The sequence below is a fragment of the Aspergillus affinis genome, assembly GCF_023601865.1.
Source record: "Aspergillus affinis strain CMG 70 chromosome Unknown NODE_83_length_165530_cov_89_932809, whole genome shotgun sequence".
In the NCBI taxonomy this organism is placed as follows: Eukaryota; Fungi; Ascomycota; class Eurotiomycetes; order Eurotiales; family Aspergillaceae; genus Aspergillus; species Aspergillus affinis.
In genome coordinates, this window is record NW_026515864.1 from 31,255 (window position 1) to 49,822 (window position 18,568).

Below are 18,568 nucleotides of genomic sequence, written 5' to 3' on the forward strand. Positions count from 1 at the left end.
TCTGTTCGGTGGGGAAACGGAGATGTAAAAGTGCTCAGACGCTTTAAAGCCCGAAGACACACGATCTGTTCGGTGGGGAAACGGAGTAAAAGTGCTCGGATGCTTTAAAGCCCGAACTGCTCCGCTAACATGACTGAATGACAGACCCCGGAACGCATAGACGTAGAAATTTGACAAGGGTGAGAATTCTGGGCGTCGGTCGCAGAAACATGCCTGGAATTCGCCGTGGAGATTGCGTGCGAGGTGTATATAATCGTTGTTGTGGACAGCGTAAGTTTTTGCTCAGAATTATACCTCCTCAGCCTTGATTAAGCGGTCTCGCTAGGTACCGCCAGATTTGTCAATAATAATAATGTCCGACAATCCTTGTACCCAGGGGCACAAGATAATGCGACTTCCTCCCCCCTCTGGCTTGAAAGTCATATCCCCTGCACCTGTTTACGATGTAAATAAGTTTCCGGACGAGAGGACTCAGACGCTGCGTGCTCTACTTGAGAAGGGCCATGTTACCGTTGCTCCGCTACGCGATCCAGAGTTGATCCTTCATAGTCACCTGCCGCACGTATGCTGATTCCCTGCAAACTGATTCAAACATGAATCTGTCATATTTTTCAGAGAGCCTCGCAACTAACTCTAGACCTACAGCTTCTAGGTTCTGCGTATGCGCTAGGCGCGGATAGCGAGCAGCTGAAAAGATCTTATGAGCATGAGATTACACAGCTTGTGCCGATTGCTCGCGGTTTCATTCGAGGCAATGCGATTTCCAAGGAAAATTGGAGAGATTTTCTTAACCACAAAGAGTTTGTAGTCCAGACGACAAATTTTGGAGATTAGATATTCGATTGCTCACTGTGAATTCAGGTATACCGTTGCATTCCAGGACTTTTTCGATAACGAAGTAAAGAAGAAGCAAGGAGATTGGGGCAAAGTTCTGGAAGAATATCTTTATTCAGGTCCCAGCCCACTCGTCAACGGTTGTACCGGAGGCCGTAAGTTAATCAATCTTCTGCCCTATGAAAGAACACATCGACACACGGTGACCCTGACAAGCGTTTAGTTGGCCATCCATTCATCCACCTGGCCTATGCGTATGAATTCCGCAGTAAGGAGGTAGCGACCCAAGCCTTGAGTCAAGGCTGTACAGAGTACAATCCAATTCATCTTTTCCTGGATCAGCCTTCGCCAGACACTTCGACGTACAAGACAAATTCACTAGCGACAATTTTTGAAAAAGTGCGCACAGATTCCAGATTGGACAATTTGTTTGAAAGCCCTGGGTACAACAATCTAGAAGTCTTGCAGGAAGCACGGAATCTCGCCATCATGTTGGAGCACTGGAATGCGTGGGAAGTGGCTGATCCATTGCAGCAATTTGAGGAGTGCTGTGACCTCTCGGTCCTACTCTCCATAAGCAATGGCAACCCAGATGTTTCCTTCGATTTTTTCAACGCGCATATCATGACTGTTGCGCATGCACTGCGAGTCCTGTGGCATTGCCTCCCCCCGCAGAGGCGCGTCCCAGTCCTGCGACAATATGCACTGTTTGGGATCATGACCTATGTCTGCCAACTGCGTCCGAAATTTGCCATTGAGTGGATTGAAGCTGTCAAAATAGATGGCCGGGATTGGCAGTGGGTTATTGACACTGCGTTGCCCGATAAGTGGGCTTTGGATGTCCACTTTTTCAAAGTTATCCGAGCTCCGAAGGCCTTCGAGGAAACCTTTGGTCGTAAGGATGACTTCTACCTGAAAGCTGCGATCAAGTATGTGACTGAATTTCGGGGATGGAAAGGGCACGGTAAAGGCGTTTCTGGAATTTCTCCGGTCGAGGATGAGTAGAAGGCAGGAACAGAAAGTGAAGTTTCGAATTGTTCCTGGACAGTGAGGGACCAGATTACTTCAGTATCCAAATCTAGCTAGCATTGAGAATGTAGTAACAGAATGAAACTCGCATGCCATCATTTTAGGTCAAGGCGTCTAGAGAGTTTTAAAATTGTTGACATTCATTTGGACTCTTTCACTTCAGTGCTACAAGACGTTAAGGCCAGGTACGGCCCTTAAAAGGGATACCCATCAATTTCCTGGTCGATGGCTTTCCACCATCAGCGCCGACGAGAAAGGCACCGCGGAAGTATTCCTCCTTTCCATTGAGTGCCCGCGTAGTAGCAACAATTTCGTGCTCTCGTTCCTGAATGGCACACAGCTCCCGACCGAAATGAACTGTGACAAAGCCGGTGGCTATGGCGTGTCTATACAAGAGTTTCGCCAAATCACACTGGGGATAGATAACACCATAATCAATGCCGTCTGCCTCTGGGAAGGTTAAGCAGGCGCTGGTATCCTTTAATCTCTTTCCACCGCTACCGTCATCGGCAATGGGCTTTCTCCAATATAGTCCGTGGGTTGTAAAGCCCTGCTGTCTCACCGATTCAAAAACATTGACTTTTCCAGCGCCATCAAAACTGCAGCAAAATACCCAGCCGCACACGGACGGTCTGTGAGTTTCTGTTATTTCTCGAAGACATCGACTTTAATCCCAGCCTGCCCGAGCCGTAATGCCGTCAGCAGCCCGACAGGGACAGCTCCAGCCACGAGAACCGTTTGCTGTGGGGGTGAGCTTCCATGGAATGCTGCGAAATCTGAAGGTTGGGCTTTTCCGGAACCCTTGGAAGACGCCGTCATTGTTGGGTAAATAAGATGATGCGTTGTCCTGGTGGACAGAATGTATGTTGCTTGATCTTACTGATTAGCGGAGACTCGGTTATGACCTGGATAGTGATTTCATCTCAGATGACCTAGGAAGCAATATTAATAATAATAATAAAGGATTAAATCGCCAAGGGTTTGCTAAACTAGATGATGGCTTCCTCATCTGGGACCACGTAGTGTACCAAGCAGATCCTATGGATACAGTGAGCCGCAAGCAACCGAAGAAGTAACGGTAAGTACCCCACCGATAGCGCCGGCGCGATTCCGCTTGGGGGACCATGTTTCCCCGAATCTGAAAATTGCCGCATTCCCAGTTTTTGATTGTATTGAGGGGACGTTCTTTGGGTCGTTTTGCTAATGACAGCTGATGATGGTGGGGTTTGTCAACCCCGCCTGGCTCGTCGGGATGAAATGAGACATGGTGATCAACCCACAAGATCATCAGTGGCCTTATATCAAGCCTGGATCATACCGGCGTGGATAATGCAGCAGACCATAAAAGGAATCGGACCCTGTGGAGACTGTCCGAAAGAGGTATTTTTTCGAATCTGCCAGGCTCATTCCTCTACCACCATGGCTTTTCCATACAGAAAGATTCTCATCCTCGGGGCTACGTCTGGTGGGTACTACCTTCCCGTGCTAGACTCCTACATACAATCCCTCTTTATTGGATTATTGGAGATGGCAATATACCAAAAAATTCCCAGGGTTAACGGACATTCCAAGGTATCGGTCGCGCTTTGGCCGCAAGTCTTATCCGAGATGGTCGCTTTGTGATCGCAGTTGGTCGACGAAAGGAAAATCTGGATTCCTTTGTCCAAGAGCAGGGCACGGACAGGGCCGTATCTTTCCAATTTGATATCAGCCGGTTGGATGAAATCCCAAGCTTCGTGAAGAGGTACCTCATTTCATCGGCTTACAAGTCCTTCCGAGATTGAGCGTTTACATACTCATGAAGTTTCCGTTGGCGTGGCTAGTGTGACATCGTCCCATCCTGATTTGGACTGCGTCTTCGTCAACTCGGGTATCCAACGCCGCTCCGTTTTTAATGAGCCAGAAATGATCTCTATGAACGACATCCAGGATGAAATGACGGTAGGTTGAAGAATTGGCGTGCGCCGACAGCATCTTTGCCTGGTACTGAGCAGGTCTTATTTTAGGTCAACTACATTTCCTACGTTGCGATGGCTAAAGAATTTTTGCCTTTTTTCATGGCTAAAGAGAACATCCCAACATCCCTTATATTGTAAATGGTTTATAAGTAAATTCAGTATTGACATATTACTAACAGACGCGCGTCAGCACCTCTTCAAATCTTGCCCTTGTTCCCATTCTCCGCTGCTCTAACTACTGTGCTTCCAAGGCTGCTCTTCACCATTGGATCTTGTGTCTGCGTGAACAGCTCAAGGGCACAAATACCAAAGTCATCGAGATCTTTCCCCCAATTGTACAAAGTACGTATAAATGACGATTGGACTATTCCTGGTGAAACAGAAAGAATAGATTGGAAATTGCTAACCTTGTTAATTTGCAGCCGAACTCCATGATGCAAAGCACCAGCCCGATATGGGGCACGCAGGGAAAAGTTTTGGCATACCGGTAGAACAGTTTACTGAAGAGGTGGAGTTGCCCCCCTTGACCTGTTATACATCAGGTTTTGACACTTTCTGCGACTTATTTTTAACTTGATTATGCAGACTATGGAAAAGCTTCATGCGGGGGATGACCAGATCGCCGTAGGGTTATCTAAGATTGCCTTTGAAAGCTGGGAACAGCAACGCCAACGAGCGTTCCACCATGTGGTAGAGTTGATGAAGAATAGTGGGTTTTGATCTGTACTTCACCGGGGAAGTTTGAGTTTGGAATCGGTGGTGTGCTTTGGCATTGGACAATATTCTAAACTTCTTTGGCTCTTTGAGGATACAGTGGAAGTAGAATTCTCGCAATCCTTCCTTCAATTTTAGACACCATTCTTTGCCACTACATCCATATCGCTTTTATAAAAAGCATCGTCGTAGCTCCAGGAGAGCAGCAAGATCTATTTGCACTTACATTTGACGAATTTCCACAGTTATAAAGAAGTACAGCTTAGCGGCGACGTGCGTATTTACAGATAAAAGGTACGGAATGACAGGCCTAACGGTTCAGTTCCCAATAACGAACGACCGCACCTCCAGAGCTACATACTGTTCGTTTCCCCTTCTCTCACGATCAGTCCCCTTGGTTCCTCTCTTTCTCACATTGAAAATTGTTTTCCTATCTTGTGGCATCTGGAAGAACAATTAGACTTAAATAGGATAGCGAGAGACAATACAGAAGTATTATGCCAATGTATCGAGTGTAAGTCACCCCAATGCCAAAACGGCATAATGTATCCCGTACGTGGAGCAACAACTCTCGGAAAGGCCCCTTGAGACGAGGATATTGTAGCGAATAATCCCCACACAGATGACTTCTGGTAAGACAAGAATGGGGAAAGGAGGTAAGGAAACCCCAACTTTCGGAGTTTGCAAGTTAGGCTAGAGTCCGCGCTCAGAATTTCCCGAAGCAGGTGGCATTTAGGTAATATTTAATATTGCAGATGAAGTCAGTCACGCCTTTTGTTATTCCTTCACCTTCTCTCGTCATCCCAATAAACTGCTCCAACTTTTATTTCATTCATCCGCCGTGATACTCCGCAACACCATTTCGGATCCCCATGTCTGTCTCCTCTTGCTGCCTCCAGGGCTTTGAATGGGAGGGTATCCCCATGGGTCAGAACGGGAAGCTGGCCAACAACGACTCGTACATTGATGGGGATAACCACAACAATGCCATCATGATTGTCCACGACATCTTGGGCTGGGTGTTTCCAAACATACGATTACTGGCAGATTACTATGCGCGTGAAGCCAATGCCACTGTCTATGTACCTGACTTCTACGGTGGTGAATCGCCTCTATCTGGCCCTATTTTGAGTGGCAAGTGGCGCGAGATAGATGTCGACGGCTTCATGAGGAAGAGCACCCGGCAGATTCGGGAACCTGAAATTTTGGATTGTGCTAGGGCACTGCGAGTAAAGCATAAGAAGGTAGCTGCCGTCGGATTCTGCTACGGAGGTTGGGCAGTATTCCGTCTTGGTGCGAAACAACACGCCGATTTTCCCCTAGTGGATTGCATCGTGGCCGGCCACCCAATGTTTTTGACTAAGGAGGACATCGACAATGATACGGTTCCTGTGCAATTATTGGCCCCCTAACATGATCCCATGTTCACATTCGATCTGAAGGCGTATAGCTTCGAGACCATTCAGAAGGTAGGGGTGTCGTTTGAGTATCAACATTTTCCCGGCGTTCAACATGGGAGCCTGGTGCGTGGTGACAGTAGTCAACCTGGCGAGCGGGAGGCCATGGTTCGAGCGAAGTACGCGGCTGTTTCGTGGATCAAGGGGTTCCTTGTTGCTTGACAAATTTGTTCAACTAGCTTGAACGGCTGCCGGTGTAAAGCTTTCTACGGTGCTCTCCTTATAATCTCTCATTCCTTTTCAAGTAGAGAGCTCTTACTGTCTGTGTGTGTAATTCATTTACACTGACCCCTCACCGATTTGGATTATAAACCACAAGAAACTAAACTGGGTACGGATTCGTATTTTGGTCTAGTCAGGTAAACCAACTCGCGAGGGGTCAGGGTAAATGACTTCACACACGACCCCCGTACGTACAGAGTATCAATACATATGTTTCATAGGCATAAGGTAAGGATTGAATAAGCAGTGTATGTTGACTATTAATAAATAGTCTAGTTATAGTTGCACATCTAAAAAGGGTCCTGTTACCCCGACACCCCCACGTGATGTACTAGTCCTATTCAGGCTTAGACCCCGCGCAAATTTCCCTTTTTGGCTGTAGTATAGGGTTCTTATCATAGGGTAAGCTGTATATGAGGCACCAACCAGCGAAGAGAACGGGGAAACCAGCGAGGAAGAGTGCCACGGTGCAGACCTAAGGCACCTCCTGAGCGTGGCCCGGAAAGCCATATTGTCCGTTCCGAGATCATGTGATCTGTAGACCGCATCACTTCCTGCCTGCCTGAAGACCCTATTATAGCTCCTCGAGCTACGTCTTATCTATAAGCCTGTAGATAGCTTGACCCTGTAGCAATTCAGAGATACTGTGAACTATTAGCCTACCTGTTACCTCCTGAAGCCAGGGAGCTTCCCTGTACGGAGGAACGTTCTGGTTAGTTAGTATAGGATCAAGGTATCCTCCGCGGTAGGCATCCAGGAACATTCCTAGCATTCCTGCAAGCATTCCTGCCTGAGGCAAAGCCCCAGGCAGTATATAGAGCCCCTGGATCCTCCCTCCTAGAGAGCCTTTCCTCCCTATGGGAAAATTCCTTGACTACGAGTCATAAACAAACTTGTCTTTTACTAAGCTCCTTTGTAGACCGTCACAGCTGCCTCCTGCCCTTCCATTCATATAATATTCGCTGGGAATTTATTTCTCTCTTATCGAAAACCTGAACCAGAGCCGCACTGTTCCAGTAGCCCTTACTGCCGAGCAATTTACCGTGCTCTGCGGCCGTGAGTTCGGATATGGTTATTTTTGTGAGAATCATTTAGCCTGTAGCCAATCAAGGTCTAGTTTGAGAGTCATCAGAAAAAGCTCTCTCATGGAGGATTTACAGTGTGGTAAAACAATTTTTGCGGTTCACGCTCTCACACTAAGCTGGGTGTAGTGTTGAGCACAAGCAAGTCGCGCGTCCAGATCCAATAAGACCTTCATGACTTTGGGATGATGCTCGACCCGCAGGTTCCTTGTGTCCGTGTCAAATTTACCAAATGGTTAGCTGAGCGGGACTTGATTGGATGATCCTTGTGTATCTAAGTGTAATAGTGACAGCAACTCAGCCTTGATATAGATAACAGGTATTCTTGATCACAGGATTTTGAATTTGCCACCGTTTGCACAGACCACGCTTCCTGTCACCCAGTTCGCCCTCTCACTGACTAGTAAACCGGCAACATTCGCAATGTCCTCGGGCAGCGCCACTCCATCGATGAGATTTGAGCCGGACTGACGAGCATCAGTCGCCTTCTGTCGAAATGCGGTGGGAGCCTCTCGGAGAAGGGCATCTGTGGCGGTTGCACCAACCAGGAGAGCGTTCACAGTTGTACCTATTGTCATAGAGTTGGTGCCCAATATGTCAGCCCAAGACCGCGTGAGTGCTTCCATTGTTGCTTTGGTAGCTCCAACTAGATACATCTCTCTGCAAGAGTCAATTAATGTGTCCAGCACTCCCCTCCACCGGCTTCGTTCGGCCATATATAGGGAATTAACTTACGGGAATGGAATTCTGCGACCTGACTCGCTTGAGATGTTGATAATCCTTGAGTTCGGTTGAATGATGTTGTTGGCATAAAGGGCATCCATCAGCATGACCAAAGCATGTGTATTTCCCATCAATACCTTTCGCACATAGTCATCGTCGAGATTTCCCATTGCGCGCATTGGATCATAGGCGGCGTTGTTGATAACAATGTTCACTTTGCCTTCGAAATGGCCAATCAGAGCCTCCTTTATCAGCCTGGGACTATCAAGGGAGAGCACATTGGCGGCAACTCCAACAATTTTAGGTGCGTGGCCCTCAAAACCACGGTACAGGTCAAGCACCGTGCGGGTGAGTTCGTCAAGCCGATGTGCTGACTCAGGGGAAGAAAACGTTCCCAGAATTGACGCTCCTCGACTTGCAAGATGCAACGCTATCGCTCGCCCAATGCCTCGAGTTGCTCCACTAATTCATGTTAGTACCTAATACATGACTTTGCAGAGCACTTTTCAACGCGAGATCCCTCTTGATATCAGAAATGCAAGGAAATGGGGCAGTACGTCACGAGCGCTGTTTTCCCGCGTAGGTCCTGACCAAGTGGACGCGAGATGTTTGACACATCGCCGAGTGTTTCGAACGCCATTTCACTGTCTGCTGAAAAGGGGAAGTTAGAGTACAGTTGGATCAAGTCTGGGCAAGGGTTGGAAGCCATCCACATCTACGCTCTACGTGAAGATCTGCATTTATATTGACCGGAGCTAGCTCTGCTTGGTAGGCAGTAAGCATGGTCGCTATCCAGATAGCGGTGTTAGAGCCGTAGTGGAGAAACCGTCCTTCATCTTCTTGGCCCAAATAGTCCTCTCCGCGACCATGTAATGTCGAGTTTGGGCGGGTTTAAGCGGGTTTTGGTTATGCTTACTTAGACGATCGCCGAAGTTTGCTCGACAAGCTACACTACCCATACCATTTAACTGAGAAATGGCGCATTCACTCTCCGAACCCCGACAATTGCTCTTCTGTTTGTTTTTCACCGGAGATTTTCTGAACTATTATTTCAGTCTCTGATTTTAGTCCGTATTTTTTGTTGGAGAAGCGGAGAAAAACAGAGTGTTTCATATGATACAGTACTGTCGTGCACAAACCCTCGGAAAACCGAAGAAAAAGGTGGCGGAGTGCAGGTTGAGAACATCCAAAGTGGTATCTTGTTCACGTAAGTCGGTATTTATATCCTACCCACTATCCCTATATAATGTCGAATACTGCTCCGACAGCTCAAACGACACCCACACAGACCTCCCGATCATGGGCGACCCGAGATCAACGCGTTGTAGCGCGTACCCTACGCGCTCAACAACTCACGTACGCCCAAGACGCCTCGCAGTTAGGCATGACCCATCGTCAGGTCCAAATCGCCTGTACGGAAGATAGGCCTACACCACGAAAATCACGCGGTCGACGTCGAAAGTTATCAGAGGACCAACTTAATGAAATCATCCAGTTTATCACATCATCAAAGGAAACGCATCGTATGCCTTACGAAAGGGTTATTAAGGAACTACAGCTTCCGATTTCTAAGGGAACATTACGAAGAGCTTTAGCCCGACGTAGCTATCAATGTAAAGCACTCCGAAAACTACCCTTATCCGAACATACACAAGCTCGTCGCGATTAACTTGGGCTTTAGAGCATATTAATTGGACACGTGAGCAATGGGAAAAGGTGATATGGACTGACGAAACCTGGGTTACTTCAACCTATCATCGACGGCTCTACGTTACTCGCAAATCTGGCTAAGAATACGATGAAACTTGTGTTCGTGAGCGATATGAGAATCCTGGTAGGTGGATATTTGGGGGGCCATAATTCATTTTTTGGCACTGAGAAAGGGCCTTGTTTGTTCTGAGAAAAAGAATGGGGGACTAATCAAAATAAAGAACTATTCAGAGCGTATTACACCTTTCATTGATGGGATTGTGAGGATGGTTCGGGATCGTGGGCAATATCTTATTGTTATACAAGATGGCGCACCTGCTCATCGAAATATTCTTACTATCGAAGAGATGCATGAGCGTATGATATTCCCTATCGACTGGCCACCTTATTCTCCTGACCTTAACCCTATTGAACAGCTCTGGAATTGGATTAAGGACTGGATTGGAGACCGATATCTTATGCTGTATGATCGTAGGTTATCCTACGATCAATTACGGGATGCAGTAAAGGCAGCATGGGATGCTAACGTATTTCACTGGTGATCCGGCCACCCCCCCCCCCTAAATCTCACCGCTTCAACCAACGCGTCTACTTTGCTCAACCACCATGCCACGAAAAAAAAGCGGATTACGCTCTAAAAGAATGGAACAAGAGGGTAGGATCCAACTTGCAATCCAAGCTTTTAAAGATCGCGGAATTCCTTCTATACGTGCGGTGGCGAAAACATTCGATATACCGCGTGATACGTTGCAAGACCGATTAAGAGGTAGTGAATTTCAACAAGAACAACGCAACCATAACCTCCGGCTATCTCAAACTCAGGAGGATCATTTAGTGCAATGGATAGTATCCAGGGATACCCGTGACTGCCCCCCTAGGCATAATCACGTACGAGAAATGGCGAATTTGATCCTTCGAACTGCATCCAATACCCCCCCCCCCAACCTATCGGATCAAACTGGGTAACCAACTTTATCGACAGGCGCCCAGAGCTCAAGTCTAGGTTCTCTAGACACTATAATTATTCCCGCGCTTTATGTGAAGATCCTAAGATTATTGGGGAGTTCTTTAGTCAACTGTAGAAGATCTGTACGGACAACGGGATCCTGACTGAAGATATCTACAACTTTAATGAAACAGGATTTGCTATAGGATTAGTGGCAACTGCTAAAGTTGTTGCTAAGTGCGAAATGCCTGGAAAGCTATAGCTTATTCAGCCAGGAAATCGAGAATGGGTAACGACGATTGAATGCGTCAACGCCAGAGGATTCGCATTACCGACTACTATTGTCTTTAAAGGCAAGATGCCAATTGAGGGATAGTATAACGGTAGCCTTCCAGAGGATTAACGTATTAAACTATTATCAAACGGATAGATAAACGATAAAATAGGCTTGAGATAGCTTCAAAAGACCTTTATTTCTACTATAACTAGGCGTATGGTTGGCCGATATCGATTGCTGGTCTTAGACGGTTACAGAAGTTATTTGATACCTAAATTTGATGCAGTCTGCAAGAAGAATAATATTATTCCTATATGTATGCTTCCTCATTTATCTCATCCCTTGTAATCTCTAGATGTTGGCTGCTTTTATACCTTTAAAAAAGGAATACGGGAGATCTGTTGAAGATAGATCTCGTTTCGGCAAATACTATATCGACAAATTCGACTTCTTAGAGACCTTCCCTGCGGCCCAGCGAGCCAGTTTATCTCCTCAGAATATTCAGAATGGCTTTATAGCAACAGTAATAGTCCCTTTTGATCCTTAACGCGTGCTTGATAAGTTTAATACGAGAGTTTTGACCCCGGATCCCCCCTTATAGGAACTCGATCTTCTACTATCTTCTCGTTTACTACATCTCGCACGATTCGCCAGCTGCGCCGGAAGGCCTCTACGCTTCACAGTAATATACGAAATCTAGATATTAGTGTACTTGAGGTATCAATCGCGCGTCTAGAGCGGTTAGAAAGAAGCTTTAAAGTGTCCCTATACAGTACGCATTTTATGGCTCAAGAAAACTGCTTTCTACGCCAGGAAGTTGCTCGTCAGCAGTTTAAAAAGAAACGATCTAGACGTCAAATGTTACCTAATCTAGGTGTTACAGTGCAGGAAGCAAGGAATTCAATTATATTAAGAAATGAGCAGTTAAATACTACAGACCGCCCTCCTAGTAATATTGCTCCGGAGGCTTCCTCTGCGCCAAGAAGGCGTCCACCGACGTTTTCTAATTATAATACTCCAGGTCATACTAAAAATAGATGTCCTGTATCTAGAGATAATTGAATTATTTTCTAATTCGTTAGATTGGGTTGTTGGGAATAGATTCAATTTGATCGAGCGTATCGGAATTCAGTGGGGTGGCCGGATCACGCGTGGTGGCCGGATCACCCGTGAAATACGTTATCCCTGACCCTACTTCATTTCTTAATAAGCAAATCGATATGATGCAGGTAAGGTGTCAAGCGGTTATTGATGCGCAGGGGGGACACATGCCTTATTAGTGGATATGTTGGACCGCTTCTCCTTCCTAATGAGTTTAGTGTGTCATCTAATCCACACGGTAGATAGCTCTCTCGCAGCTACGCTGCACCTTTAGGAATTCAAGCATCTTTCTCATCTTGATCGCACCGCGATCCTGACAGATTAAGAGTCACATCTCGCTCTCGACCAGTCAGGAGATGCTGTAACAACCTCAGGAATGAAGAACTGGCTCTTATTGCAGATCATTTACCAGAACACTAGGTTGAAGAAGGAAAAAGAAGAAGACAACGATTTACTGCATGAAGCAGTAAACAAACCCACTGCGTAGGACAAACAGTGCAAATACTACAAACACTGTAAATACCCTGGCGCAAGTAACGCTGCATGTTCAGCTCGTTATATTACTGTCGGTTGACTTGGTCATTGCCCTAAGCAGATATCCTATCGATTCAACGGAATGTAGGTATATGCTCGGTGGGTAAAAGTGAAGTTTCATTCTAAACTACTAGCTAGCTTCGTCGAAGATATAATAGCTGCCCATGCCAAGGAGTCATATGACTTAGGCATGTCAGCTGAGTAATGGTTCCAACAATTACTCTCCACTTCCGATGCGCGGTTGCTCTCAACTGCTAAATTTCAAAGGTCTGCTATCATCCGGATGGTCAGGAAGGAACTCGTCATCTTCAGCAGCCTTTATCCAAAGGTCCAATCGAGAGGGGGGCCCTGGAAGGTCAGAATATCGGTTGTAAAAGTCACGAATTAAGGACGGTAAATTCTTGAAATTTTGTGCGGGATACCAAGTGTTATCATTATCATGACCGGTCCATTTTATTCGATATTGGAACTTCCTATAGTGTAGGCGGCAGGCAAAGATCTGCTCTACTTCCTACTCCTCCTGGTCGTTAACTTCAATTGGTTCCTGTAGATCTTGAATCTGTCCTGTTAATGGTTTGGTCTTGCTCGCGCGCCAGAGTTTCTCAGGTACAAATATCGGGTAAACTCTCATTGATTCCGGTAGGTTATGTAAATAGGAATAGCCTTTCTTCTTTAGGATTTCGAATGGCCCTAATGCTTGTTAACTTAATTTTCGACTCGAGCGTTTTAGATGCCTGTCCTTCTACTTTCAGTTCTCGGGATTTAGAGGTTTTCTGCCAATCGAAGGACATGCGAGATTCAAAATCTCTTTCTACAAAAAACGGGAACACTCTTGTTGACTTATGTAGTAGTACTGCTGCTGCAAAATCCATTATAGATAACAATTCTGGCCAGTTATCCTGATAATAATTTATAAAGGGGCGTAAACATTAAGTTACGTACTAATTGACTATCTCTGTTCTTCCGTTCGTCTATAGATAATATCCGGAGGATAACTTTAGTTTCACTCTTAAGATTTTGCAGAGTTCTGTCCAAAATTTGAAGACGAACTGTTCTCTTCTATCCGAGACTATACTGTTAGGCAGGCCTGTTCAGGGGTAAACTCATTGTAAGAAGAGATTTGCCATCCTGTTAGCCTTAATAGTCTTGAAGCAGGATATCGAAACTATACGTTTGCTGAACCGGGCCATTATTACAAATACGTTATTATAGCCGTTGTCCTTTGCTGGAGGAAGAGATCGGAAATCCATCCCTATGTATTGTCACGGACTGTGACCTGCCTCCGAAGACGTTCCTTCGCGATACCCTATGACCTAACTACCCGATCGGGACTAGCTTCACAACCTAGCTTAGTTTCTTCGTTGAATGCATATCCTACATTTTCGCGATTTCTTATCGCCAGCGTAGCCGTTCGTCACATGTATTACTATAGTCGATCCGGGATAGGGAGCGGTTAGAGCAAACCGAGAGACAAGTCCCTCCAAGTGTAATTTCGTTTACATATCAAGCAGTTATCAATATGTCTGTCTACGTCCTTGCTCTATGATAGTTACTAGTATCGGGCTTTAACCAGTCGTCTGGTCTTTCCTTTCCCCGGATGAGCTGTAGAGGGTTACCGGTAGATATTATCGAGTAAACGAGTTTTGAGGTTACCTTTATCCGGTACTACTAGTCGTTCTTGAAAGAATAGTTTTCCATCGATTATATTTTAATCGAGATCTTCTGTTGCTGCCTTCCCACGAAATTCAGTAAGCTCGTAAGAATCGCAGTTAGCTCGGAAAAGGCAATTAACTAACTCTAATTCTGTATCAAGAGATACTAAAACGGTAGGGAAGACACTCTTCTCTAGACAGTCTTTAGAAAGGAAAGTTTAAGAACGGTACTCCTGGTTTACGGATCTGTCTTGCCTGATTAGAGCGTCTACTAACGTATTCTGTTTTCTTAATCGATATTTGATTAGAAAATAGAAGCGGGATAGGAACTCAGCCTATTTAGCTTGTCGGGCATTCAGTTTTTCGTTATTATAGAGTACTTGAGGACTCAATAATCTATAAAGATTTTAAAACGTTTTACTTTTTGTAGACTTTCTAGCTCTGCTCTCCACTCCTCTAATGATCTAACAATAGCTAACATTTCTTTATTATGTATCCCATAATTGACTTCTGCAGGCACCATCGTCTTTGAGAAGAAGGCCACGGGATGCCAATAAAGGTCTGCTTGATCCTGTTATAACAGTATTCCAGAAATTACTCTATCATTTGCGTCTGTTTCCAGTCTAGTAGGCAGTCCTAGATCGTAATAAAAAAGGACTAGAATAGAAGATAGTACTATCTTTAGATCTTTAAAGGTATTTTGATAGTTTTTATCCTATATGAATGAAACGTTTGCTCGAGTTTATCTGTTAAACGTTTTCACTCTCTTACTGTATTGTTTGATAAATCTTCGGTAAAAGTTACAAAAATCTAAAAATGATTGCACTCCTTTAACTGTAGTAGGTGCATTTCAGTTCCGAATTACTGCAATCTTCTTAGAATCAATCTCGATGCCGTCCGTAAAGATAATAAAACTTAAATACTTGGTCTTTGTCACATGGAATTGACACTTCTTAATAGATGTCTGGAGTCCAGCGCCTCTGAGTCGCTACAAGACTAGCTTTACATGCTTTCGGTATTTAATCTCATTGTCGCTATATATGATTAGGTCGTCCACGAATGCTGTCATGAAGCGGTCTAGGTAATCCAAAAAGATATCATTGATTAGGCGTTAGAAGGTTGCAAGCCCGTTAGTAAACTTAAATGGCATTACCTAATATTTGTAAATTCCGTATCGTGTTCGAAAGGTAGTTATCTCTTCAGAGTCAGAATCTATGCAAATTCTATGAAATCCTTACTGAATGTCGATTTTGCTGAATATCTTCGCACGACTGAGTCGATCCATAATTTCGTTAACTAAAGGGAAAGAATATCGATCCTTTCTGGTAATTGCATTTAATTTCCTGTAGTCTATACAGAAACGTAGCTCTCTTCCTAATTTCTTCGCCATTAGGATCGGGAATGCGAAGGGCGCGTTACTCGGTACAATAAAACTTTTTACAAAGTTATTAACGATATACTGCTTTGCTGCCTCTAGTTCCTCTGCATTTATCTTGTACAAAGGCAAATACCTTAAGGTAAGCTTATTCTCCAGCTCTATCCTATAGTTGCAGTCCCGGTGTAGTGGGAGAATATCCGACTGCATTTTCGAGAAAACGTTAGCAAATTCGTGATATTGCTCGGGTAATTGTCTTCGAATCTCGTTTAACTCTTCGTTTTTTACGGATTCTCTCTTGTAGGCAATTAGCTTATCGATCTAGTATAATGATATAATAAACACTTTACTGTTTTTACTGTAGATATGTTTCGAGAAGCCAGCCGCTCCGATTATCGTAATATCTATCTGGCATAGGACCCGGGGCTCTTGTGATTATCTTTTAGAGGATAATTCTTGCGTGTACCATCCTTTTTCTGTCAGGGCCCTTTCTATCTTGGCCTGAGACTGCAAAAAGTCTTTAGCTTAGGTTCTAGAAGATCTATAACGTTCTTTGTTTTTCTGCTCGTCCCTTATCTCTCTTTCCATAAGTCTTTCTCTGCGAGTTATATCCCTTTGGTGTGCCTGATCGACTTTTGGTTTCTGCAAGATACTTCTAGAGTACATCTATAGGCTCTTAGTCTTGACTTGCTTTTGTAGAGAGAGCTCTTCTGGCCAGATCAGCCGTTTCTGATAGCAATCCGATAGAATCTTGTGCTTTCCTAGCTAGAGTTTTCCCAGGATCATATCGTGCTGTCCTAGCTTAACGAATATAAAAGGGACTTGCTGTTAACGTTTTCTATCTATTACTAGGTCCATGACTATCGCATGCGTGATGGGTATCGTAGGTCTGCCATTAAAATCGGCTACCGGGATTTCCTGTTCAAGCGGTATCGTAGGGATTTGGAATCGTTTAGCCAGGAAGATCGCGGTAAAGATATTTATAAAACAAAATCTATTTGCTCCAGTATCGATTAACGTTTTTATAACGAATGACATTCTATTGTTTGCTACCTGAGTTTAAATTGTAAATCTATCATTTAGTTTTTCAAGTAGCGTCTGAAGGTCAGATTCAGTCTGTTTTTCAATACAAATTTTGCCTAGAATGGAGACTTCCTCTAGGCATCCTCTTTTTTCTGATAGTTCAGGTTCTCCAGTCCCTACACTTCCTTCTGTAACTCTAAAGTTTTCAGATAAGTAAGGGCTCTGTCGGGACACTCAACAGATCGATATCCGTATTTAAAACAGCTGAAACATTTTCTTTCGCTCATCAGTCAGGCTCGAGTGTCAGCATCTATTGCGCGACAGAATCCAAGAGTCCGTTCGTCAGAGTTCAGGGTCTGAGATTTAGTCAGTCTTAAAGTTTCCTTTCCTGTTGGAGGCAGGTTAGCTGTTTCTGCATTAAAACGGTTTCTAAGAAATCTGTAGTCTATAATCTCTAGGCTGTTAGCTATAGTCGAGCAATATTCAGAGAACTTGCTGAATGAGTAAGTATTTTTGGTACTCTTAACGACTGTCATCTTTTGCAATTTGCGAGAGAATTTTTGATAAAGCTCATCCTTTATATCTTTATCGTGGATTCCTGCCTCAGAGGCAACATAGACAAATTCAGACAGAAATTTATGGAACTTATTGTCTTTTTTCATTCGCAAGTTTCTGAACTTGTTCTTTGCAATGATAACTCGGTTCGGGTCATGATAGATACTCTTGAGGTAATCCAGTATCTCATTTTTATCCTTGTATCTGTCGCCTCTGGCCTGCTGTCTTGAGACTAAGTGCTGTAAGGCCTTTCCTTTAGTACGATTCTGGATATAGGTCATACGTAGTTCGGAAGTACTGTAGTGATCCTGATTTACTTTCAGCTTTGCGTTTATCAAGATAATCCAATCATCAAAACCCGGCTCCTTCCCGTCCGACAGGCAAGGAGGGTCAGGGAACTTGATCGATTTCACTGGGTTAGATTTCTCAAAAAGGGTCCTGATTCTAGCTCGTAGCTTATTACTTTGGTCGCGAGCAGGCTAATCTCGGCATCTTGTTTTTTGGTCTCTTTGGTCTTCTTGATAAGCTCTTCCTTTAGCGAAGCAGTTTAGGCCTTCTATTCCTGCGAAACAAGCTCCTGCTCACTAATCAATTCTTCCATTCGTTGGCCGAGGTTAACCGACACCTTGGGATCTGCCGCCCCATGGCCGAGAAAGACCGGTGTTTGCAATGGGGCTTGGGGGTTGAACGAGATTCGGTGTCTTCATTTCGGTCCACGGTCTCAAGGCCACTTTGCCCTTCGTGTTACAAGGGTGATAGATTGAGGACATCCCGAATAAGATTCAGTGCCTGGATTGAAGCAGGAATGTCTTCATTCTCATCATCATCATCATCATCATGAGAGAAAGGGTCATTATCATCGTCATCATCTGTGTCCTCGTCCTCATTCTCACCACCCAATTCCAACAGCCCGGAAATCTCGCTTTCAAAAGGTAACCACCCTCTCATCCCCACAAATCCCCCGAGTCGTTTGTCTTGCCCGTCGTCTGGCCCGGAAAACCCCCCAAGAAGACAGAAGATAGATGCCGCACAGCCTTGGCTCAAACCCCCGATCACAACGCGGCTGTATTCATTGCCAGCAGTGGGGTCATTGGACTCGCTCAATAACCGCGCTTCATCGTCAATCAACATTCTCAGGAATTGACTGGTCTAGCCCGTCGACCTGCAACTCGGTTCGAGTATTTGGATCGTCGAGAGAGTAGTTATCGAACCACTGATGGATCGGGATCCGTTTCAGCACCGTAGAGCGACGTTTTTGGCAGTGGGAAAGATGAATTTGGTTGTTGGTAGACGGTGCGCGATCTCGGTGCTTTCGAGGAAGACGGAACCGAAACGTTCACTGTTGCTGCCGCGGCCGTGAAGGAGGAGGATTGTAT

The 18,568-nt window shown here is 44.9% G+C and overlaps 4 protein-coding genes across 4 annotated transcripts; 2 read left to right on the forward strand and 2 right to left on the reverse strand.

Moving 5' to 3' along the window:
• Positions 1 to 388: 388 nt before the first annotated feature.
• KD926_010616 (uncharacterized protein) lies at positions 389 to 4,541 on the forward strand (the record flags this gene model as incomplete). The annotated part of the gene is made up of 12 exons (XM_053102997.1): positions 389 to 562; positions 646 to 800; positions 862 to 989; positions 1,058 to 1,763; positions 1,968 to 2,048; positions 2,107 to 2,321; positions 3,436 to 3,607; positions 3,687 to 3,804; positions 3,870 to 3,955; positions 4,012 to 4,163; positions 4,244 to 4,308; positions 4,407 to 4,541. 12 exons carry the CDS (start codon positions 389 to 391, stop codon positions 4,539 to 4,541), a joined length of 2,187 nt encoding a protein of 728 aa, XP_052953552.1.
• Positions 4,542 to 5,407: 866 nt separating this feature from the next.
• Positions 5,408 to 5,947, forward strand: KD926_010617 (dienelactone hydrolase family protein; the record flags this gene model as incomplete). The annotated part of the gene is made up of 1 exon (XM_053102998.1): positions 5,408 to 5,947. One exon carries the CDS (start codon positions 5,408 to 5,410, stop codon positions 5,945 to 5,947), a length of 540 nt encoding a protein of 179 aa, XP_052953553.1.
• Positions 5,948 to 7,625: 1,678 nt separating this feature from the next.
• KD926_010618 (SDR family oxidoreductase) lies at positions 7,626 to 8,659 on the reverse strand (the record flags this gene model as incomplete). Its single annotated transcript, XM_053103000.1, has 3 exons — positions 7,626 to 7,956; positions 8,032 to 8,481; positions 8,655 to 8,659. 3 exons carry the CDS (start codon positions 8,657 to 8,659, stop codon positions 7,626 to 7,628), a joined length of 786 nt encoding a protein of 261 aa, XP_052953554.1.
• A 9,277-nt stretch (positions 8,660 to 17,936) lies between these two features.
• KD926_010619 (putative phospholipase/carboxylesterase) lies at positions 17,937 to 18,323 on the reverse strand (the record flags this gene model as incomplete). The annotated part of the gene is made up of 1 exon (XM_053103001.1): positions 17,937 to 18,323. The coding sequence occupies one exon, from the start codon at positions 18,321 to 18,323 to the stop codon at positions 17,937 to 17,939; it is 387 nt and encodes a 128-aa protein (XP_052953555.1).
• Between the last annotated feature and the right edge of the window lie 245 nt (positions 18,324 to 18,568).